General features: G+C 38.4%; 1 protein-coding gene and 1 long non-coding RNA gene across 2 annotated transcripts in view; one reads left to right on the forward strand and one right to left on the reverse strand.

Annotated features, from left to right (window-relative positions):
* Window positions 1-9448, forward strand: part of LOC145466026 (enhancer of filamentation 1-like) — a 35917-nt gene extending 26469 nt beyond the window's left edge. The window contains exon 4 of the mRNA XM_081449810.1: window positions 6054-9448. Within this exon, the coding sequence (XP_081305936.1) occupies window positions 6054-7934 (1881 nt within the window). The 3' untranslated portion in view covers window positions 7935-9448. The remainder of the gene's footprint in view (window positions 1-6053) is intronic.
* A 10074-nt stretch (window positions 9449-19522) lies between these two features.
* LOC145466028 (uncharacterized) lies at window positions 19523-25575 on the reverse strand. The gene is made up of 2 exons (XR_014041795.1): window positions 21746-25575; window positions 19523-20685 (listed from the first exon to the last, which is right to left on the reverse strand). It is a non-coding gene; the product is annotated as an uncharacterized LOC145466028 (long non-coding RNA).
* Window positions 25576-25856: the final 281 nt, after the last annotated feature.

The raw sequence follows: 25856 nt of genomic DNA on the forward strand, positions 1-25856 counted from the left end.
TGCTGTTGCGTCTACAGAAATTTGACTCAGACGTTTCCTACAGAAAGGGTACAGAGATGCACATGGCTGATCCACTTAGCCGAGCTTACCTTCCCCTGGTTAAACAAGACACAGTTGACACCCAGGAAGTATGGAATGCTGCCGACAAAGATCACCAACAGAAGTTGAGACTGAGTATATAGACATGGCAGAGTCTGTGTCCATTCGGAAACTAACCTTGCAGGAAATCAAAAGTGCCACTGAAGTTGATGCAGAGCTCCAGGCATTAGCTCCTATTATCACACAAGGCTGGCCAGAGAGAAGGGCTGACGTACCCTCCCAGTTGCAGGTCTGTTTTCCCTTCAGAGAAGAGTTGTCAATACAGGATGGTGTTGTGTTCAAGGGTGAGCGCATTGTAGTACCTTCTAGCCTCAGGCAATGCATGATGGATAAAGTACATTCCAGTCACCTGGACATACAGGGGTGCCTCTGGAGAGCCAAAAAAGCCTTCTACTGACCAGGCATCTACGAGCAAATCACAGAATTCATCTCAAGGTCCAGGATTTGCAACAGCTACAAACCAGAGCAGCAAAAAGAACCTCTGAAATGTCATGAAATACCTACACAACCATGGCAGAGCATCTCAGCAGACCTGTTCGAGCTCAATGGCACCCAGTACTTGATTACAACTGACCGCTATTCTAACTTCTTCGAGTTGGATATACTGACGTCTACGACAGCCAGAGTGGTTACTAACAAGCTGAAACCTCATCTGGCAAGATATAGTCTTCCAGACCAACTCACCACAGACAACGGCCCACAGTTCGACTGTGCTGAGTTTCAGAAGTTTGCAGCCGAGATCCAGTTTGAACACGTTAAAATGTCTCCATGGTATCCTTAATCCAACGGGAAGGCTGAGAACAGTGTCAAAACTGCAAAGAAAATCTTGAAAAAAGCTGCTGATGCAAGCCATGACCCACACTTGTCTCTACTGGACTTGCGGAAAGCACCATCAGAAGAAATGGACAGCACCCCTGCACAGCGTCTCTTCTCACGTAGAACCTGTACTGCACTAATAGTTCAAATAATTAATAAAGCTGGTTGACTATTCAATTTGTGCACAAGAAAGTGCCAAAGCGTGCCAAAATTGAACCAAAGAAGAGGCATACTGTAAATTAATTGCTCACCTCAAGTTTATTAATTCAAAGACCTGCAATGATGATCAGTTGACATCGCGAGGGATTTCTAGGGACCCTTCATGCGAAAAACTGGCTTAATAAATAAAACAATCATTTGTTTGCTGAAACCAATTTTGTAAGAACATTTCCAATTGTTTTGTTTGATGCAGACAAGAAAATGTATGTCAAAATTGAAAGATCTCATCTTCCGCTGAAGTCAAGATCAATTGCTCGATTACCTATAATAAATGTCGTCACAAGAATTAAGACGTATCAACTGTTAAAGCTGTTAAATAAAAAAAGATGGATAAATCAGAGGAAGACCTCTACTTCATTCAACCTGGAATTTTACTAGTTGTGGGAACCAACGATTCTGATTGGCCAACCTGTAATTGTATTTTATTGAAAGTCAACAAAAAGAGTCAACACAGTCGTTTCGTCTGAGATTTGTTTAGGGTTTATACGAAGGCACAGGAAGTTTCGTTTGTAGTTTAAAACAAGTTGTCATGTTAAACATGCCTTAATGTAACCGGAATTGACATATCATGAGTAATTTAATGCTGCCACTGGAAGCCACGAAACTTTCAGCTGATCCAATGTTCACTGAGTTCAAACCTCTCATAGCACTGGCTTGTCACGCAGTAAATTTAGGAAGAACAGTGTGGTTCTGGTCCAGTTTAGAAACAAAAATGATACTCCAACAGTCTTCCAAGTACGGTTTACAAGCATTGTAAATTTACTTCAAACATTTTGCATGTTTTTACAATGCATTGGGAAAGCAGACACGCTTTAAATGATCTGCGCGTTGGAAGATTCTTAAAATATGTAAAATGTGCATTCGTTTTGCCTAAACTGTCTGAACTGTGCGTAAAATTAATGCGTCAAAGTCGTGCCTAAACTCTGCCAAACTGTGCCTGAACTGTGCATCAATTGAAGCTGAAGTTGAGATTCATGTGGCAAGTCAGCAGATTCTGGGGATATACTTCATGGGTAAATGTCATAAGTAGAACAGACGCATGAACATTTCCCCGCATTCCAAGAACAAGGATGCCAAAGATAGTTCTAAACCCGGGTTCTAAACGATACTCAAAATAGAAATCAAATGAACGATAGAAATGATGCGAACATACGATAAAAACGAAACGCACGATAAAAACATTGCAAATGATAGAAACGCTCCAAACGATGAAAACGAAAGGAACCAAACGAACAATGCAAACGTTTTCACAAGCTGGACAAACGCTGATGTTTAACGTTGAATTTCGAACCAAAACGTTGGTTCAAAAACATGAATGTAATGCTAGAAAATCAGTTTTATCTCTGCTGGTGTTGACTTTCTGTGAAAAATACGTATTCGACTTGATTCTGCAACTCATGTGCACCTCAAATTTCAAGACTTTTGTCTCAAAATTGTAACGGCAACGGAAATGATGCCAACAATTTCAAACGCGTTCACTACAGTTTTTATGGTCAATTTCCTGTGTGGTGTTTTCATTTTGTTTTCACGTGAAAGTAAGTAGATATTCAGGGATTTTCTCATTAGAAGATAAATGCACATATAATTTACTTTCATATGATGTGTCAGATTGTTACAGCTGTCCTTAAATTTTATACTCCACCTTGTTTTTTAGCGTTACATATTTTGTAACGGTTCTGGGCACCAACAGCGTGCGCATGGCCTTTTTTGATTCTCATTCTTCGTTTGGCTTTCGTAGTTGCCAAGAAATGATGAATGAAGGTTGCAGTTTGCTCTGTGTTTGACCACGAGGTTATTTTTAACAGAGAACATCATTTGCTCTTTTAACAACAATGTGCTCTGGAAATGCGCCAATGACAAAGCTTTTTACATCGTTGCTGCTGCCCAGTTTTTCGCAACATTAATCTAAGAACACCTGGCAGTTTTGGCATGTTGTTTACTCATTGCAGTGATGAAGTTTCAAGGTAATTTAGCAAGTTTACAGCAAGTAAGCAGCCCCAACAGACAAGATAACTTTGTTGTGCTGACAAGTATTTGATAAGATTTCCAGCGAATTTCGCGGGATTTCGCCTGGTTTTGTGAATTTCGCGGGATTTCACGGATTTACTTGAAATTCATGGCTCTGTGACCGCGCGAAATATCAGAAGCCCTGAATTTAGGGAGTGATTGTGGCACTCCTAATTTGAAATCAGCCTTGTGCTGCCTGGTCATCTGATTTTGAAAGTACTTGCGCAATTACTCCCTGAATTGTGCTCTACTCGGTCCAATTACTATTAAGACGTAATGAGACCTTGATATATCAATTCCTCACTCATGTCATGTTTAAGGTGGCTTACTACATTTTTGATGGATTATAACAGCCCAACTTCTAACTCTTTAAAAAATGTTCCAAGATGTTTTTCCTTTCTCTATTCACTGTTTGCTTAAGTCTTTTGCCATTCTGTGTGAAACTTCAACAATTAAAAGGCTGTCTCTGTAAAAACCGACCACTGATTTTACTTCGAAAATTCGATTTTTCTCATAAGCTGGGATTTCAAAGACCTTACCTAATCAATCACTAACATGAGTTTTATTTGATTAAAAATTCTAATTGAGGTTCTCTAGGATTGATTGAAGTTTGGTCCGCCCGACACAAGCTGCATGCCTGTCGAAACTGGGAAAATGGCACATATTACCCGCACTCTAAAAAAAATAATATTTGCTCAACAGTCCCAATTCTTTTTTTCAACCAGAGATATATCACAGCAGTTTGTTTAGCCATGTTGCGATTGTAATTCAATGTTGTTCCTTCAACGGTTAAAAGAAGATTTTCTACCCGTTAAATCGAGTTTTGAACCAAACGTGAAAATAGTTCTACTTTGAAGGCACATTTTAAAAATGTGGCACCTGTTTGAAACTGCTGAACTACATGAATAGAAAGTATAAATGTCCCTTAATTTAAAACAGTAATAAAATTTGTCTGCCCACTAGGTTTTCAAAACTGACGACCGCTTAAAGTTCAGGAAATTTTGAAAACATTCCAGTGAGTAACTAACACACTCGCCTTCGTAAAATGCTCTGATAAATTCACGTAAATCTCTTACCTGGCTTCAAGATTAAATTTTTGGTCCTTTGTAGCGATCCTTGAAACCTAGGTAGCATTAAAACTGCCAGCTTTTCCTTCCAGCTGTAGGTTTGTATATAAAGTACATTTATACGTTCCTCATCTGTGTCGAGTGTGACGGTAACATACTTCGATGTTCTTTGTATTACTGACCATTGTTTTCCTCGAAGCGGGTTTAATCATGTAGAGTTGTACGGCCCCGCAAATGATCCCTGCCCACAAATGATCCCTGTACCGCAAATGATCCCCAAATTGTACCGCAAATGATCCTGGGACTGGAAATCATTCTGCTGCAAAACGTTAGGAATGGTGTGGACTCCATGAAAAGTCTATGGCTGGATACATATTTTCTTAATTATCCTAGGCGAAGAAAAGACAAGTACCTCAGGCATAAAAGCAGCAATGAAAAACTTTTCTCACCCCTCGCAAAATACTAAATTGACATGTGTCGACTGCATAAATTTTTCATTTAGGAAACGCACTGCAAAAAGAAATACGAATCTTCGAAGATGCCTCTGCCATGTAATTGACCACTTAGAACTTTTCCTTGTAAACTTCTTATACCTGCATCCTAGATAGCCACTGGCTCCCACGAAAGTCTCTAAGATTCCTTCGTGCTAGTTACTGTAGTAAAAATGTAGTCAACCCACTTGAGAATTCTCAGTTGTCTGCAAATTTGAGGATATAGTGAACATCCTGAGTTATCATACATCTCAGATCCAGACCCAATAAGGTCATTCAGGGAAGGATCCAACTAAACTACAAACTTCAAACACAGGATTTCGTAATGTTGGATATCATTTTTAAAGATAATTTGGTTTTATCAGCTGGATTGATAATGTGAATTGGCCACCGTAAACAGATTCGAAAGCTGACGTTTTGAGCGTTAGCCCTTCAGATTCACTCCGATGAAGGGCTAATGGTCGAAACGTCAGCTTTCGAATCTCTTTACGGTGGCCAATTCACATTATCAACCCAGTCAATAAAACCAAATTATCTTGTTATACTCCCCACCAACGCACCACCATAGTTTGTTTAGAAACTTAGCCCCTTCTATTATTTTTAAAGTTGTGAAATTTGCATTCAAATCGTTCATCGTTCTTGCATTTCTTATAGTAACTGTTGTATCAAAATATTGTATTACTGTGAAACTCAGAAAACCATGAATACCAGAAATGTTTAAGGATTATTGTGCAGCAGGGAAAAAGCCAATTAAGGGTGAGAAAAGCAAACCGCAAACACCAGCAGTAATAGGCCACGTTCGATATATCAAATGTTGTAACATGGCTCTGAGGCTTTCAGGACAAACTTCTATGTTTGGTGGTGTTTTCCTTGTATCCAAGTCTCTTTTGGGAATTGAAAGACAAAAGAAACTTAAAAAAATTGCAGTTTTGACCCGAAAGCCTTGGATTGATGTTAGAATATTGATATATTGAACCTGGCCTATTGGTTGTCGTTTTGAGGATTCCTCGCCTGTCCTGAACTTTATAGTGATTGGTTCAGTTCCAAATTAACCTTTTGGAATCAAATCCAAATGTCCACGGTTTTCTGAGTTTCACAGTCAAAAAAAAAACAAAAACGATTGCATAAATTTAATTAATAATGGATAAAAACTCTAATAAACTACAGGTTCGAATAAACTACATAAGTCAAGAAAATGCCTGATCCATGAAGCCAAGATTGAAATGAATGCTGGGGCTCTTTAATCAAGAAAATATGGTATGAGAGGTGTAAATATCTGTGGACAAATGTTTTTGGGCAGATTTGACAGGATTTGCTAACAAGTAGCTTTTGTTTTTGCTTTTGTATTTTTAAGCCTATTGCATTAAGTCAAGTTGGTGGAGCTCCAACTATAAAACGAAGCCAAGTTAGCATCCTACAACGGATCAACATGAATGCAGTCAGAGGATTAAAGCTTGATGTACCAGATGCTTTGCAGCGTTTGACAAAGCTTGAACAAGCTGTAAATGGAGTAGTTCAAAGACTTTTAAACTTTGTCACAGTCACATGGAGGAATCCCACTGTTCTCAAGCCCCAGCTGGCAGATATCAGGGACATTGCTGGTAAGGCAAAGGTAGCCTTGAGATTATTAACAGAATTTGCTCTCAGTTCTCTGGTCAATGCAAGAAATCTTCCAAACCAGGAACTTAGTGGGAAGCTAAGCAGAGCAGTTGAGCCATTACTGGAGACATATTATGCAGTGAAGTTGGCATTGCAAAGACTTGACAACAATGGCTGGGATGTTGCTTTGGACAAAGGTGACAGAACACATGATGAACTTGATCTGATTATGGTTCACATCCGTTCTGTTCCTGAAAACTCACAAATTTTAGCAGCAATCATTCGTACTGCTGCAACAATACTGTACAACACTCCATCCAAGAAGAACAAAGTAGAGCCCACCTTGCACAGCTCTAAGAAATCAAATGAAGAGTATCAAGCTCAAACAGTAAAGAAAAGCAAAATGTCTGTGGTGGAATCAGAACAGTCAGAAGTCATCAAAGATACTGTTGATACTAATTACAAACCTTCAGCTAACGGTGGGAAGTGGAGTCCTTCAACTGTGCGTCGTGTCTGTGGGATGGACACACCCAAGCGGAATAGTAATGACAGTGAGAGACTTGCTGTTGCAGGTGATGAAGAAAGCGTGGCACCAAAGCTTCCATTACGTTTGCAGTCAGTTAAAGGCAAACAGATAGATTCTATTTTAGAAGACTCAAAATCCCCGCCACCACCTCCCCAGAGAAAAGACAGCAGTGAAAAATGTCAACATCTGAGACAGAAAAGCATCGATAAGTTTCCTCTTGAAGCAGCAAATGGGGAAACATCAGGACCACCTCCAAAGCCAAAGTTAGACAGGAGAAACACATCAAGGAAGAGTTACAAGATTCCTTTGTATTCCGAGCAAAGACATGATACAGGAGACATTATTTGGCGAGAGCATAGGAGTGAAACAGAGCCATCAACATCCAGACGGAAATGCAATTCAGATCCAACACAGTTACATGATCACAAAAATACAGAAGAAGACCAAACATCATCAGAGAAACACAAATTAGCTACTTTGGTGAAGCAGAGCACAGTTCACATCTCAGACTCAGATTTGCCACAAAGTTTAAAACAATCAAAGGATGGCCAGTCATGGGGCATCAAACTGGAAGAGAGAGGAAATTTGTGCTTACATGGTGACAGCTCAGTCAATAAACCACTGCAGCATCTTTTAAATTTGAGGAAAGACAATGGTACATCAAATGGATGTATGGTGTCTTTGAATGATCGAGAACTTTTGGAATTCTATAAATATGAGATTGATGCACAATTATTTGTGTTGAGTGAAGCTGTGAAAGGTTTTTTTGCTGTTATTGACAAGAATGAAAGTCCCAAGTTGTTCGTGTCCAGTAGCAAGTTTATTGTGCTGAGTGCACATAAATTTGTCTACATTGGTGACACTTTAAGTAAGAGAATTAAAAATGGTGATCTGAGGAGCGAAGTAGCAGCTGTGACTAATAAACTGTCAAACTGCATCAAGAGTTTAGTGACTGCAACAAAATCTGCAGCACTGCAGTATCCAGCGTCGAATGCCATGCGTCAGATGGGTGAAACTGTTGTTGTTGTTAACAATGTTGCAGTTGAACTGTATCAGATTGTGAAGAAAACCACAAAGAGTTCCCAGGACAACTTTGGGCACAAGCTGTAAAGGTGCCTTGGACTATCTTAGTTTGTTTTAATGATACAAATGTTAGGAGTCAGCTATAACTTAGATGATCTCCTTGAATGAAACTTGAAACAGTTTTAGAGAATGCATGTAGGAAAAACAAACACTTAAACTGAAATTGTACTCCAAACGTGAAGCAAAAAGATTTTTTCTTAACAAAATACTGTTTAGTAGAAGTTGATTAGCCCCATATTCACTTTTAAAGAACGAGAATTAGACAGTGTTTCGACCTCTGGTTCAGGTCTAATTGACCTCTGGTTGGGGGTTAAATGGTTAGGGGCTAATCAACTTGGGGGTTAACGATTGGTCACCCTTGTAGCAATTTAACACCAGACGTTACCTGATTCAAAGTCTGGCCAAGCAGTGGGTAGCGTGGGTCAAAGACAGTCTGCTCCGACAGTAGACTACAGAGGATTTTATGACACGCCCAGTTGCACTTGCCTAGTTCCTGTATGGCTTTCTCCTAGGCCTTCACGGTCAATTGTTTTCGGTTGCCCATCTGGGATGACGTCACTGGAAAACGATTGCCTGTGGCAAAATATTGAGGCCTAAGAACTAGGCAACAGTTGCATTGCAAGCCAAGGAGAGGGTAGAGCTGTGTGTGTGGGTTTGGGGGCTGGGTATCATTTACAAGAAAACACACTAAAACACACTTGCTTAAATACGAACCAGAATGCCCCGTGGATGCCTTACAGTATTAATGAACATGTTGCTATTACAGCAAAGACTTTTGAATTCCTTGTAAATACTTTATGAGTTTTTAAATTGGCCAAGCTAAGGGTACCTTTGTTAGTTAGAAATCCTATATTCGTCATTATTTTCTGATTCTTTAAAATGCCCAAATAAAACAGTCCTTTTTAACTTTTGCCTACGTGAATATGATAATGAAAAGATGATTCATAATGATCCCAAAAAATGGTATTCCTTTTGCTAGTTTAATGATTTCTTGTGTGTAGCTTTTAAGTATCCTTAAGAAACTGAACTTGAGAATAGTCGGCTTCCCAGATTTGAGAGATTTGTAACGTGATAATGATGGAGGGATGTATTTCCAACTAAAATGTTAAGAATTTTATAGGGAGTGTGTTCAATAAGGACAACCTCTAACATTACTTTTTCCAGTAATTTCTCTTCCACAATAATCAAATTGCCTTGTCTTATCCTTGATCACTCAGCTCTTTATGCATAAGCTAAGTTTCATATGTTGTGGCATTAAATACAAGCCGTTCACGATCGGTGCAATTTTTGTTACTCTCAACTTTATATGTTTATCATATCTTAGTACACTCAATGTTGAGATTTGACTACGTTACTGTTAGTGAATAGTTTGTTACTTTTTGTAAATTTGTAGTTTCACTAAAACTGATTTGTAAAAAAGGTTTTGAATTATAAAACTGTTAACTTGGATTACACACTTTTCTTTTACAAGACAGCTTGAAGATTTGCTCGATACTATTGTGAGAAATTCAATTTTACTGACAAATTAAATGATAGTTGAAGGACTGAGGGCATGGACATCCTATGATAAATTTCTCGATCATTTCAGCTACATGAAGTGAATTTCCAGCAACAATTTAGTAAGTTGTGTGGTTTTATCTGACAAGCTGAGGAGACTGTTGTTATACTGTACATTGTTATTAACCCTTTGACTCCCAAGCATACATATACATGCGCTGACTGGTCATGTTCTTTGTACCACTTGTGACGTTATCAATTGAAATGTCACCAGATATTCTTGATAAGCAGATAGTAGAGCTAGGATAAATCTATCTGCACAACAGTCGATTTTGGATATCAACCACATTCTTACATAGCAAATTGAAAACAACGTTATCAGTTTTGGTGCAAAAATGGTGGTAAAATGGCCCATTACACCTGTAAATGATCAAGTTCCCATTTCAAGGCTTTGCCCAAAATTAACACCCAACTTTTTATGGCAGCCAGAAAGAACATGAAACGCAAAAGGTAGCGCGAGTACAAGGGCTGAGGAAAAGGAAAAGAAAGGGGCAAGAAAAAAATTCGGAACGGGTAATCACAAAAAAAACATTGTACCTAATCTTTGGGAAATTTATCTTTTTGGTAAAAAAAAAAAAAATAGCTTTTTCAGCAGAGCTAAGGCCCATTTAGTTTCATGGCAGCCAAAAAAACTGATTTAACGGTTAAAAACGATTTTTTTGGTGAAAATTTGGGAGTTAGAGCTTTAATGATATGGTAATAAGTTATGGGGAATCACTCTGGCCTGGGAAGAGCTGAAGACCAGGCGCCTGATGTACTCGTTGGGCAGGAGGGTGGGTCGCCAATCACTTTGGTTTTGTGGCCTTGAGTAGAGTGATAGGGTGGAACACTTGTAAATTCTTTATATTGTCATTTGCATAATCCCCAGGGTGTTAATTACCAATTGATGCAAATGGAGTTTGGATAGAGTAATATTCTATCCAGGGTATTAATTGTTATTAATGACATGGTAATAAGTTATGGGGAATTGCTCTGGCCTTCCCCAAGCCTACCTCCATCCTCACTACTATTATCAGCTCACTCATAAATCTCCTATTCCCATTCCTTACTACAGAGTGTGCGGCACTAAATTTTTAGGGTTCTTTTTTCTTTTTCTTTTTTTTAAAATTTTATTAGAGCACTCACACTTCTTACAATACCAGGACAACTACAAATACTAAAACATTACTTACAAACACAATGTACTAATTAAGCCGTATAACACATTACCTACAATATCATTACATAACTTACAATACTAGCTTAAACATACTATGCAATACATTTATGTTAAAATACAATCGCAAAGGCAATAGAAAGTTACAAAGGAAGCGATACAATAAATAGTTGGAATACAGTTATTGTTTACACAGGGCAAAGTGTCCCCCATTTTTTAATAAATTGATCTAAAGTTTTGTTCTTAGTGCAAATATATTTTTTTGTTTCAATTTTAATTTGGATCTTTATCTTAAACCCTGCTAAGCTTGGAAGTATTTGAGATCTTCTGTAATCCCATAGATATAGTTTGGCTATCAACAAGAAATAATTTAGTAAGCCGGGCATTCTGAAGTTATAATACCTATTAATACATCTCACAAGCTAAGATGAACGGATTCTTTTGATGAAGAGTAAAAGTACAATTCAAAATCTTTCCAGAAAAGCTCTGAGTATACGCAGTTAAAAGAAGGTGCAATAGGGTTTCTGGTTTAGACTTACAAAAAGAGCATTTATCGTCTGTAATGGATCCTATCTTATGTAATTTGCTATTGGTATATAGAATAAAGTTAAGGACCTTATATTGAAAGGCCTTAACATAAGCCTCAAAACACACAATATGCAGCAGAAGAAACTCTTTCCTTAATTGATCCTCATTTAAGTTGCATCGCGTTTCAGAACTAAAGAATTATTAGAAAATTGTGCTTTTTCACATATTAACATTGTATAATAGTCTTGATTTTTTTCATGAGAATATCAAAAACATTGTTGTCAATAATCAGAGGGTGGCATTGTTAAAAAGGTGCAATTATTTGTCTTGGATTTTGAGATTAAGTGGGATGGTACGGCATTCCTGAGACCTGCCCATACCAAAATATTTGCTTTTTTCATCTTTTTTGTAATAATAGTATAGGACTCTGTAATATTTAAATCAAATCGAAGGCCATTCGCATGCGTAATACCAGACTCAAAAAACGTCTTATAGAATATTGGTTTATTATCTATACGAATGTCTTTGTTATTCCATATTATATTGTGCCACGGTTTCTCTGCAGAAAACTCGTCTCGAAAATCCGCCCACCACTGAAGCAACTTGGTATAAAATTGAGAAGAGATTGTAAGATCCTTTGTATTATAATTGCAATGAAATAAGAAAGGGCCGCCAAAACGTTTTAGTATATGATGTAAGTAATTTTTCCATGTGCCGTCGTTTTCGTTGAAAATTCTCTTTAGCCAGGCTAGTCGTAAGCATTTGACCATTGTTTCTAATTCAATCATTTTTAGTCAACTCTTTTCATAATCATTTATTGTTGACAAACGTGTGACTTTGTCTACGCCTTTCCGTAGAAATTTAAAAATCAATCGGTTCAGTTCTTGGATATGTGAGGAGAGAAAATTAGATGATTAAGTACGTTTTACATATTCGCTTTCGCTATGAGAAAATATAGAAATCCAACATAGATATGTTTGTTTTAGTTCGTTTTGCATTTCGGAGTTACAGGTTACTGTTCCAGTTCATTGACCGTAACAGACACCTGCTAGTTTGTTGTGGGATCATAACTGTAATAAGCGTTGAACTGTAATTGCCACCTGCGATAGTCTTTTGTTGAACTGTTATCTACCTGTATTGTTTTGAAAGTTATTAATATTGTAAACGATGAATTCCGTTATAGCCAATCGAGCTTTCTGAAATGTATTAGATAATGTTTAGTTCAGAATTTTTAATAGCCTTACGTAATCCTTTAGAATTGTGCTTTCGGCTTAAATAGTCGTGCCTTGTAAAATACTCTTGGGTTACATTCTGGTTATATTCGGGTACGTTCCGAGTACCTTAGTGGATTAAACTCTACTGTTGGACCCAAGAACTGTGTATTCTCTGTCTTCCCGTTGGATTGTTTTGCTGTAACAGATCCCGAGTCCTCTAGGAGTCTGACAAACTCCGTCGCTGCAAGCGTGTTTCCCTCTGGATTGTTGTAACAAGGATAACAACTTAAGCGGCCCAAAAACCTGTTATCACAGATAACTCCCTTGGGGGTAGTTAATAATGACGATACATAGACAAATTTTGGGACAATCGAGGATTTTATTATTGTTGCGTTTCCATAGAGAGAGAGACCTCTTACAGACCAAATATTTATAAGTTTCTTAACACTGTCCAGGTTTTCTATGAAGTTTTTTTCGTGTAGTAATTTCTGATCATACATGTAAGAGTAATAAGCCCCTAGGGTTTTAATTGGTTCATTTGGCCATTTAATACCAAAGGGTTTCGTTTTATTTTCTCTTGAAGATCCAATCCACCTTCCTTCAGTTTTGGTAGGATTAACCTCTAAACCTGAGAGCTTCTTAAAATCGTCGAGCAGCCTGAAAAGAGTTTGAGCTGAGTTAATGTCTGAGAGAACTGCCGTTGTGTTGTATGCGTATTGGAGTAACTTTAGTTCTTTCTTGCCAATAGTGATGCCTTTTAGTTGAATTTTGTCTAATTACAATAGCCAAGGTTTCAACGGCCACCACAAAGAGATATGGAGAAAGTGAATCTCCTTGCCTTACACCTCATTCAAATGTGAAGTAATGAGAGGTGATGCAATTGTTAATAATGCAGCTTTGTATATTTTTATAAAAAGTCATTACCCAATGAATAAAGTTTGGATCAAAGTTAAATGATTTTAAACATCTTTGAAGAAAATTACGTTCCAAACTATCAAAGGCCTTCCGGAAGTCAATGAAGATCAGTAAACCGGGAATATCTTGTTTGGCTGTAAAGTCCATTATCAGTTGAAAATTGATCGTACTGCTTCACCGATATAGTGATCTTCTATAAAACCAGTTTGATTGTGATGGATAATGTTCGGCAAGATATTTTTATTCTAGTGGCTATAGCTTTAGACGTTTACAAGCGAGACTGGTCGCCAGTTGTCCAAAAAAGAGCGGTCCTTTCCGGCCTTCTTTTTGATAAGTGTTATGACTGCTTGTTTTTGCAAGCATGACATTTCGCCTTTTTTGAAGCATTCGTTTGTACATTGAATAAAAGGTTCACTAGTGTATGGCCAGAATTTTTTGTAGAATTCAATGGAAATTCCATCGTTCCCAGGAGTTTTGTTATTTTGGAAACATTCTAATAGCAAGGCACATTCTTCTGAAGTGATTTTACCTTCACATGACATCTTCTGTTACTCTGAAAGTTTGGGAATTAATAAATCTTTTAAGAAAATTTGGATCGCTTCATTGTTCTTGTTCCTACTCTTGTGTAACTCTTGATAAAAGCTTCGTTGTTTGTACAAGATATTAAATGGATCCGTGGTAATTGAACCATTGATATTTAATTTTCTTATATGCTTTTGATATGATTTCTCTTTTCTAGATTCAAAAAATATTTTTCGTACTTTTCTCACTGTGCTCGTGCCAGCAGGCTCATGCATGGATATTATTCCTTTGACTTTTTCTTCATAAAACAATTCCAAAGTTTCTTTAACAGAATTGAGAATACTCGCGTTTCGGTCGTTAGGGTCTGTTTCGAAAATAAACTTCGCCTTAGCGTATTCCTCATGAAGATTTTGTTATCTTTCATTTCTTTCCCATGCTCTTCTTTTTGAATGCTGAATTGTGTGTGCTCTTATATTGTATTTCAACCAGTCCTAGATGCTTCGACTGTCCGACAATTCTTCACGCCCTTCCGCTAACCAAATTGGTATCTTCTCTGTGATATCATTTACATAGTCTTCGTCATCTAATAGAGAACAATTCATTTTCCAGAGACCAGGTCCTTTGATATCGTTAGAATCATTTACAAGTTCCAGGAAAATTGCAGCATGAAAATACTAAAATTACAGTCAGGGATGGACATCAGAATTAAAATTTGTTGAAAAGGACCTTAACAAGTTATTATCAGAAATTGAGTCATGTCCTTCCACTCATGAGCAGAATGTCAAGCAGATGGATCCAAAGATGCATCACCATCTACTAAACAACCCTCCTTAGGGAAAACTCCTCCACCGCATTTCAAATATAGTCAATATCAAGGTGACTATGGAGTGAAATTTAATTTCAAAATTCTAATTTTAAAAGGGAGGTGACTTGGTCTATTGTTATGGCAGAGAAAGGAAAGATTTATGCAATATTGAACAAGCCTAAATCGTAGCAATGGTAAATACATTGTGAGCTCTGACTAACCAACACAAGAATAAGCGAAGTTGTAATTTAACATAATTATTTTCCATCAATATATAATTTATCTGGCTCGGACTCACTAAAGTTAGCATGTCCACCTTCTTTCCTTGCCTCCTTCAGTTCAACGCTACTTTCCTGATCAGATTCGATGTCTACAGCATGTTGGTGCGTGGACTTCTCGTCTTTGTCTTTCCTTTCTTCTTGAGGCATGCCCATTCAAAATGTCCCTGCTCGCCACAGAATTTACAGGTTGCACCCTTTGCTGGGCACTTGTCATGGGAATGAAAGTCTTCCATACACCAGACACAGGACTTCTTTCCATCAGACTTCTTGCTGTCTGTATTTAGCTTATGAGCTTTTTCTTGGATTCATTCCTTTGTGACTTTAATGTTGGGTCACATGTGTATGAAGTATCGACATGAGCATCACTGGGGTCTTCTAACTTTTTCATGGTGGCTTCCATGGCTTCGCATCTTCACATGAGCTCCAAGCAGTCTTAAACAGTCACATTTCCCCCTTTTGCCATTAGTTTTCGTTTGCTTTCTTTGTTTACACAGCCACAAATAAGCTTATCTACAATAAGAAAGTTAGTGTTGTCTGAAAACTCAGCTTGACGATACAAGTCCATGATTCAAGAGTAGTAGGTCCTAGTATTCTCATCAGCTGGTTGACCCAGGAGAGCTGTTGGTGTTGTAATCCTCAGTTCTGGGTCTTCTTTGAGCCTGGCTTCGATGAGCGATATTAGGCATGAGCACTGGCCCATATGCAACCATGATTGAGCTTTACTCAGTCTGACCTGGAATGTAGAGGTCCACCTAAGATTCTCTCCGCCTCTTTTGTCCACAGTTTGAATTGTAAGGAAGCTGATTCCTGGAGGTTGGAGGTCCAGTCAACCTTTATTTGCGGAATGTAATTGCTTTCAGCCATTCAAAATGTTGCATAACACAGGTAATATTTGACTATCGAAGATGCAAAAGTTTCTTTGATTCAATATGAAAAGTCATAACCCTAGCGAATTTGTCAACTACCACCTGCCTGAAGTGTACGAAGTATCTTTTCTTGAAGAGTTTTGCAGAGGGTCTCTTCTACTCAACACCCTGTTATTGTGTGGGCTGGGGGCAACCCTAAGACACGGAATCCGGAAAGCAGAAACCGGAACCGGATTCCAGAATCTGAAGAAAAGAACGACAGAAATTATTCACTTCAATAAATAAATAAATATAGAGAAAAATTGTTTTGTTGTTGTTTAACCCAACCGACCGTGACGAGCTTTGGCCTTTCTTCCACTTCTGACATCATCACCTTTGACCAAAATTGGCATCATCTATGCTCAACTTCTGCTGGAGGAAAAGATTTCTCCAATGATACCCAGATGAGAGTGATCGGCCCAATGGAGCCTGAGATATGTACAAAAATGCTCACAAAGTTGAGTGAAAAACTCAGAGCAAAATTTCCTGCCATTACACGTGGCTTCCATAGTAAAAATTGCCCATCTCGATGATGCTTTCTCAGAATTTTTAAACTGGAAGCAAGCCCAGTAGAAGGTCAATCACTGCAGCAAAAAGAAAAGAAAAGAAGAAAAAGGAAACGCGCAAAAAAAATTTGAAAAATCGAAAAGCCTAAAGACGTAGGTCACTTTCTCAAAATTTTGATTTCTGCGCATGCCTGGGCAAAAATGTCGTAAAACGCGATGCTAGTGGAAAGAAAGGCATGCTGTCATGTTGCAAATGCCTTTGTGAGTAGATTGGAGCTAATTTGGCCCATATCCAGCCTGAAAATCTCCAATCTCTTTTGGCAAAAAGCTCCTGGAGTGAATGGGTTAATATTTACTTTGCTTTACTTCAACCACAAACGGTAACTGCGAAAACAAACTGACTAGTTTTGAAGAACCTCTAGCCATACATCTGCCCCGGCTGTTCAAAAGGTAATCCATTGGATAAATCACAGGTTTAGTGATTTTTTGGGTGAATAGAGTTACCCATAGCCTGAGAGCAGGCTCTAGTGTCTATGTTTCCCACTCAAGCACTGCTTTCTTGATTTTTGGTTTGGCACACGAGCAAGTGTCCTCTAGCAGCTTTGCCACTCGCACTCCTGGCCCAAAGACAAGAACTTGCTCCCAGTCTAAGTTACCTATCTTTTGTTCAACCTGGCCCTGGTGAGAACATGGTTCTTGTCTAGATCAAATTGCTCTGAGAAGACTGGTAAATAGCATAATAGCAACAAGCTATTGTCACAGCAGTGACACACGATCATGTGGGTGTCCAGTTACAGGTATCCAATTTGAACTTTTTGTTATTGGATACCCACGTGATTCACACATCAATTACGCATGCTTTAGTGGCTTCCTTCACAATGTTTCCTACAGTTTTCAAAACTTATGAAAAGCACTACATATGTTTTTGCTCAAAAGAAGTTCATTTCTAATTCCGAAATTTGTGATAGATACAATTAATTAGTAATTGGACCTTGTGCCATACAATTCAGAGAGTAATCATGCTCATAATATCAAACCAGCCTCGTGTGATTACTCCCTGCATTGTACTCCACTCGCTCCAGTTACTATTACTTATCATTCAAAAAATCAACAAATTACTTAATTTAACCAAACTTGATATCAATTTTTCTGAACTGTTCAAAAATGGCTTTGTTATTGTGTAATACCTAGAACAACTTGAGACAGGCGTTCATCTTAAAGCATTTTATTGATGATTTAAACAAAGGATTCCAAGTCCAGGTGGAGCGATCTAAATGCAAAATTTAGGTAAATTCACCCAGAATAACTTTAAAGGTAATTGAGCTGAGTGAAATTAAATAGTATTTGTATAAAGAAAATGGTTGGCAAGCAAGTAACATTGGTCATTGACACTCCTTTGAAAAATGTTTCCGCCCTGATAATGGAAATGCTTTGCAGCAACAACAGGATTTAGATGTAATATTGAGCTTCTACTTGTTCATCAGTCATGTTTACACCTTGAGTTTGTGTGATAATTTGAAATGGCTCTGCCATCTGAGATCAGCTTAGGATAAAGTCATAAACCAAGTTGGAATGCCAAGTTGCTTGACCATAGCTACTTCATACATAAACTTTTGCCAGTATGGTAAGAGCCTGGAATCTGCTGCATGAATAGCATGTTCACATGACATCATCAAATTCTCAAATCCAAAACTAAAGAGCCTCTAAAGTTTTTATCCTCATTAGGCATAAGAGGTACTAAATTTATATCTGTTTACAACTTTCCAGCTCAATATCCTTTGTTTGGAAACCAGCGCATTTTGAATTTCTGAGTTTTGGCGGTGCGTGACAAAGCTAAGATTGTGTTTGTTGAAAAATATACACTTATCTCGTGACTCTTAGCCATTTTAGGAGTATTAGGAAAAGTGCTGGTGTAAATGTTTTTCAGTTCGCTTCAGATAATCAGGCGACTAGATAGCCAAAGTAAGTTCCACATGTTTACACTATTTTCCGGCTGCCATATTGAAGGACTAAGGAGGTCCACTGAAATGAAGGCTCCATACCATAGCTAGGTTCAATAATTTTGTGCGGAACCATTTCGATGAATAACTCAACTTTGGGACAATGCACACAGCTTAAACTTGGAGAACTGTCTTCTTTATTATCGTCAATAATATCACAATTTCTTGACTTTATCCACTGAATGATTTCTGATTTTCTATGACAATGAACACACTCTATAAAGAAGACTTGTTCACCTGTTGACTGTTTGTCGGTTCTGATTGAAGAGCCTGGCATTTCCTGCCTGATAACATTTTTCATAGCAATACTGAGATTATCATAGACCTTCTTTTGTTGAATTATTAACTGTACAAAGAAGAGGCACTCCGGGTTTGTTGCAAAAAATATCTCCCACCGTATGCATTGAAGTACCTTACTGGAGTCAATATTACAGAAACTAACTTTTGTTTCTTTAACAAACAACTATGGTAAGGTTAACACTCCATTAATAAAAATCCAAGCCTCATGGTTACTCTGAAAGGATATTGCTAGTCAGACTAGAAATCCTAGGAAACTGATACTTGGTTGAGTATCGGCCATAACTCCAATCAGACGATATAGTTGGTGGTTGCCCGATACTTCACCAATACAGTAGAACCTAGGTTCAACCAATAAGAAATCTGCCTGCCTGAATCGAGCAGGCTGCATATATCAGCTTTCTCGCAGTAGCAAAGCAGCTGCGAAATATGAAGTGCGATCGCATTAGTGGGATAGTTAACCAAATACATGTACTGTCAGCTGATGAAATCATGCCCAATCTAAACCATAGTGGCATATACAACACGCAAAATAGTCAACAGACTTATGCTTTAGAATCTATATTTAAATCATGTGGTGCCAGAATGTCAGCTATCAGTAATTTTCGACTGCAGAAGATATTAAATTCCAACAGAAAAAAAATACATGGCCGCAGTTGTATGTGGAATTGGCAAGACAAGCGTCGCTGCCAGTTAAATGGCTTTTTTGGGAAAATACTTTAGAATTTGTTTTCTCAAAGTGCAACTTTACCTGTGTATTGAAAATTTGTTTTGAATTAGTTCAGGTATAGGCAAAGGCTTGTCCAAATTTGAGGGATGGAGGTGTGGCAGAAAAACATCAATGGCATTTTTAATTACTGGGTTGCTTAGGCGACCATAAGTTTTAGATGTGGAACTCATCAGAAGGATTGATACTTTAATGTAGACTATTTGTTGTTTTTTTTTCCCCTTGGAAAATTGACTAAAGAGGGAGTAATACGCGCAAGACTATGTGTGAATTAGGATGGAGGTAAGACAAGAACGCGCCAAGAAAAGGATTGTCTCGTGTCGGGCTAAATTTTTTTCGTCCGTACCGCCATTACATGTTCACATGTACACAGTTCCCGATATAAAACCACTTGCCAGACTCTTGGAGAAAAGACAGAATTCAAGTAGTCTAGGCTATGGTGACGAGTTATTTTTATATAATTTTATCTGCTGGAATATTGCATGACTATCATAATTTGCACAACTCAAAAATGCTTCAAGTATGATGACAACAACAAGAAGAAATTATATACAATGTTTGTCAACATTATGTGTAATATGCAGGAAAGAAAATTTGACAGTCAAACATTGGAATAGATGTACATCATTTCAATTGGTATCCTTGATAGAGAAGTGGTAAGTTCACTTTAGACATTTACATGTAGCTTCCACTATATCAAGGCAGTTTGTACATTATACACTCAGTTTTGTGTGTTTTGATCTCTATAATGCTACTGATATTTTATGATGCCTCTTAAGTATTCAAATTTTCTTGTTGCTGCAACAGCAACTGGTTCTCCCTTTTTTATCCACTCTTTTTTTTTTTGGCTCCAGTCTATGTTATTATTTCAATACAGTACAGCATAATGAGTTCACTTTGTCACTGAATTTCCAACAAGGTGGTGAGGTCCACTGAAGTTTTTTGTTGGCATTCTTGTACAGTAATGGCTGGAATTGTAAAATTTGTTTCCAGCATTCTAATTACATGCCACTGAACATACTCATTTCACATGGTTGTGAGCAGTAATGTTCCTTTTGTTCTTTCTGTGTTCAGAGAAGTTTAGCATTTTGGGATCTTGGTGTGTTTGAGGAAAATTGGTATAGTTATCTGTAGTTGTCACATTTTTCCATGGAGTAAGCACTTGATTACTTGTGTTCTTGCCAATTCTGAATAAAGCGTTTCAGTTTGTTGCAGCTGTAACCTAATTTATAGACATAGTAACACCAAGCATGTTGTTAACATCTTGTTTGTCACTTGCATATAATTATTGTGGTTGCAGATACTGCAGAGTTGATGTTGTTTCCATACTTCATGTGCATCAGTTTTTGACAGTAGGAAATGCGCCTATAATACACATAAAAATATAATGGGTTATATTGCAACTTACAAGTGCACAAATGAACTTAATAAGCTTAATTATCTAGTTGCACTGTTTTGGCCCCTCCCCTCTTACTTCCTTTATGCCCCTCTAAGCAGAAGTTAGTAACTTATCTTATTCTATATTGTGCTTGACGTTGGATTTGTCCTTTTCAGGGAAAGGTTTGAGGGAAATTATGTGGTAGTTTTCCATCCTCACATCCAAGGATGAATTTTTCTTAGATCCACGTATGAATTTGCTTTTCAAATCTCTGTATTTCTATTATGCAAATTATACCATAGTTACATACAGTTCAAGAAGTTGGGAATGTCAAAAACTGAAAGAGAGTAAATAAAAAACATTATTTGTCTATCTGTGCAATAAATAATTCTGTTTTCTTTGCATGCATGAAATATGATGTATTTTTTCCTTTTTTGTATGAAAAAATTAACTTTTCAGTTATAGTGTAATTTGAAGGTTTCACATTCTGCATCACTGTGCTTCAGGTGTATAGGCAAAGTTAATTTGCAAAATAATATCTTCAGACAGCTTACAGGGTCCACAGGGAAGTGTATATAGGCTTGTGATCACTATAGTATGACTCCAGTGTACCGGCAGATTGCACATGTTGTGGTATATTTGTATAAATGTGATCTGTTTGTGGACGCTGGTCAGTAGTATACTAGTTAATCAACTGTGTGCACCAACTGTTTGTGATTAGAAATGCTACGAGGGCTTTTTGTTCCGTAGTTTCCTGCCGGGTTAAATATAAAATTTCCAAGCAATACAGTAGGAATTGTAGGTTCTGTCAGTACTGACTTGTGAAATTCTAACAGTTTTTGACCGGTAGATACCTACCACATGAATATTTGGAACTGGATGGCTAAGAACTGTTACAGTAATTTCCACATTATTTACGTAAATTTGCATGGAATTAATCAGTGCAATTTAAATCATTTTTTAATGTACCAAGCAGGTCCATTGCAAAGTTTTGATGTCAGACTGACCTAAGTCATTTCTGTACAGAGTAGGAGGAGGAAGGCTTACCTTTTGTCCCAGATGATAAAGCGTTCATTTCAACATACTGCTTTCTTCCTGTGGCCGGTCGATTCGTCGTCGTCCGAAGACGTACATGTCCATAGCCGCGCTCTTTACCGAAACCTAAACCTCCATCCAACTACCACTTTGTTTCCAAAAGTCTCGAGAGGCCCCATAGTCCGTGATTTGCATTCAAAACACCGCACATTTCGAAGTTTTCGTGGTCGTGGGTGAAACAAGAAAAAATGAACAAAGTTTAAGGCTAACCAATTTGCAGTACTTCATGTTCGCGCTCGCAACGGGTGTTCACTCACGAATCGTTCATGTTATCGTCACTTTTAGGACTTTGACGCCCATTTCTCTGCAGTAGAGTATTCTGTAGCATATATCCTCTCCATTTTTGGCTCCACAAAGGTATGTTCCGGTCAGGTTTGGAATCCAAAAACTATCACGGATCATCACGCTCCAAAGGGACAGGACGCCATTTTGGATCTGTCCAAATAGTTGGACATATTCTCGCCTTTGTACTACCCCCAATATGTACACTGAGACAATGGCGTGACTTTGAACGAGACAAACTTGTCGGGGAGGGGAGATATGGGAGAACGTTCTAGGTTTAATGCATAAATTAATTGTCTAACAAAGCGACATTCTCGTCCCCAGAGCCTCCGTTTGACATTTTAAGACGAGTAGCACTGGGGACGAGAAGAACAAAGCGAGTGACTGATTTTTAATTAACAAATAAAGAAGCCTCGACTGTGCTGTGTTCTGTTGTAAAATACGTAGGAAGCGGTAGAGCACGAAAGAGGTGTAGGGGAAAACACGAGACGAAGTCGGCTGAATTTTCAAACCAATCTATATTTTCCAAACGAGTAGAAGTGGCGTCAGCCGTGCTCTGTTCTTTGATAAAGCACGCTAAAATAAGCCAATCACAATCCTTGTTAGAACTATTCAAATAATTTGATTGGCTAACGAAGCGACAGCTGTCAATCACAAACTGGACTTCAGCTAAGCTTTCAGTTTCGAGTGGCTTCGAGCGGCTCTCGAGAGAAGAACGATGCATTTAAAATTCGCTTTTTAGTTAATTTTCAAATAAGAATTTAAAGGCAGGCAAAGGTTTGTAGTCCATATTGTGGCTTATGAAAACGTGGACTTTTCCAATGGAAATTACGGAACCAGGAGCTTAAAGCTTGCGGATGAAAATGCGAAATGCTGAGTTGAATTTGAATGGAGCTTACGGCTTGCAGCCGCTTGCAGCAAGATTGCCCGAACTAGCGTAAAAGTCAGACAGACTAAACTGCTCCCACTGGTTCTACTCCAGACCACAGAGGAGAATATCTAGAGCAAGCTTTGAGCTGACCACACTGTAGCTACAGCAGTTAAGTTGTGCGCGCGCGATGTGCGACACTTGAAGCGGCGCGCGCTTCTGCAACAAATTTGCACGCGCAACATTGCGCAAGTTTTCAACGGGTTTCTAATTTAAGCTGTTTTACGCTCAATTACTATACTTTGTAGCCTTGAGAGTACTATTTTTTAGTCATTGGAAGTTTATTTGAACGTGTATTCAGTTTTTTAAGGCTTTTTCATACGTATTTGTTTCGCGTGTACGCTACCCTTTTTCCTAGGTCTTTCTAGTAAGTTCTGTGGCGTCTCGAAAGCACACGCGTTGTGCCGCGACACCCACCTAGCGTTATAAAAGAGTAGTTTTTTCGTTAGCAAGATCAGTTGACGCAAGATCTGTTAATTCACCGCAAGTTAACAAGTTTCTCCAAGTTTATCATTGTTCTGGTGGTCAAGGCAGCACCAAGGTAATTATTTTTTAGGCTATTTTAGTTTGTTTATGTAAGCGGTTTGGTATCTTTAGTCGTTTAAGGACGGTGCCTACTTTTGTTAGTGCGCACACGTTCTGCGCATCACGCCATGCATGGTTTAAGCGCCATGTGCGCGCTGGGTTGACATGACGCAATCAACTACGCTACCAAGTACATAACTAAGGCCCAGTTCATACGTCGCATTTCTGCCGTGTCGAATTCAATTCAATTAAGTGCGGCAGAAATGCGACTGTCGATTCATACGTCGCACTTGTGTCGCACTTAATTCAGAATTTATACTGTCGGGTATGTCGGCCAGCGGAAAATGTTTTAAACGTAGAGTATTCAATATGGCGGACGAAAATACTGAACGCCGAAGGACTTTAATTTTGCTAAAAATTGTTCGCCTATGGAACGAGAAGGACAAGGCTGATAACGCAGCAGTATGTGTTGCAATATGTTCAGGTTGCATTGGGTCGAGAATGGCCAAGTTTCTTCTTTTTCTTTGGCGGGAACACATTTACGCATGCTCAACGCATTAAGATAATGTATGCATTAGATTCGACACGGCAGAAATTCGACGTCTGAACCGGTGTCGCATTTCTGTCGGATAATGCGACAAGACCAGTCGAACGTGCGGCAGAAATGCGGCAGTCGATTCAGACGTCGAATTTCTGTCGAATTTAATTCGTTGAATTGAATTCGATACGGCAGAAATGCGACGTATGAACCGGGCCTAAATTGAAAGCAAAATTTTCCTACTGTGACCAAATCAAGTTTAATAAACCTGTACTTAAACCAGGAACACCAGAACAGCAGCATATCGCTAACCACTAACTGTTAACGTCTTCCAGCTGAAAAAGTAGCTGTTATCTGTCGAGAATTATACTGAAATCCAACTGTAAACATGTACCTGCAGATGGCGTAGTGCGCACACAAAACAAGTGCGAGATACGCAAATGTTTTACTTACTGGGGAGGTGATAAGAAAAAATGCAACAGGCACCGTAAAATGTTTAAAAAAGGATCAATAACTTTGAAAAACGCGTAGTTACCCCGATATTTTATGTTATGAAATAGAAGTGGCAAGCCTATTCAGCAGGTGATTAGTTTCTGGTTGTGAGCAAAAGATATTTAGACTGTATTTTAGCTGAAACAAAGGAAGGCTGTCAATAATGTCTTTTATCGAAGCACTGGTTAGCTTGAGAATTTGTTTATTTCGCTACGTGTTTTGTCGGCGGAATCTGGCAAAACTTCTCATTTTAGTACAGTTTTCACTCTACTGTTGCTAACAATGGTCTCCGTGAGCCATATTTACTGTAGACATAGAGCTCGTTTCCATTGCGTTTGTCTGAATCACAGGGGATGTTTAATTTGGGTCAAATCAGTTGTCAAAATTCCGAAGCAAACATTTGAAAGCCAGCTTACTGTCGTCAACCCGTGCTCTGTTCTCTGATAAAGCACGCTGTTTCAGCCAATCAGAGCGCGCCTTATATAGAAACATAATTGAATTTCACCCCCAAACCTAAACCCCATAGTATGAGGTAAAAACGTCCAAACATCAAACTGAATGTCAATGTTCGGTTATACATATGCACAAGATAACAAAACGACAGTTATACTAATCAAAGGAGACCTATCGTCAAACTCATGGATTAAGTAATCTAGAGATTAAACATGTTGGTGAACTTGCAGTTACTAGTGTATTTTTAAAGGCTGTTAAAACAAGCTGGGTTTGTACCACGCAAGGTCGCACTTATCTCACAAAGTGTAGGCTTTTTTCGTTTGCTTTTGTTGCACACATATTACAGAATAGCTAGGGTGGCAAAATTGCAGCTGAACAGAGAGTGGTAAAGGCTAAGGGTTCTTGGGTCACAGAGGACACTCAAGGCTATAAGTAAGGTTTCTTATGAGACAGCACTTCTTTTCCAGTGTAGAACCGCTTGTCTCTATATATCTATTGCATGTAAAGTACATCAAAATAAGTAGCCTCATTTGCAAGCATTTTCAGATGCCATTAGGGACAGCACGTCTCCCAACCGAAAAATGCTTTGGGAATGAAAGAATATCGAGATCGAAATGTATCATGGACCAAAATATAACAAGACAGCGGGAACGTGGTCTCTAACATTAGCAGTGCCTGGTTAATTTTATCATTTTTAGCGGGAAAGGTAAATACTGAATAAAATTGCTATATCCTGCGGTTCGTAGAATAGCAGCAAATTTACGTTTTCACGGTTCGCCGGAGATTTGACAGTTGTCACGGCAACATCAGAATCGAGATCGTGTGTTGGCGGGATTTTACTTGGG

The sequence above is a fragment of the Orbicella franksi genome, chromosome 13, assembly GCF_964199315.1.
Source record: "Orbicella franksi chromosome 13, jaOrbFran1.1, whole genome shotgun sequence".
Classification (NCBI taxonomy): Eukaryota; Metazoa; Cnidaria; class Anthozoa; order Scleractinia; family Merulinidae; genus Orbicella; species Orbicella franksi.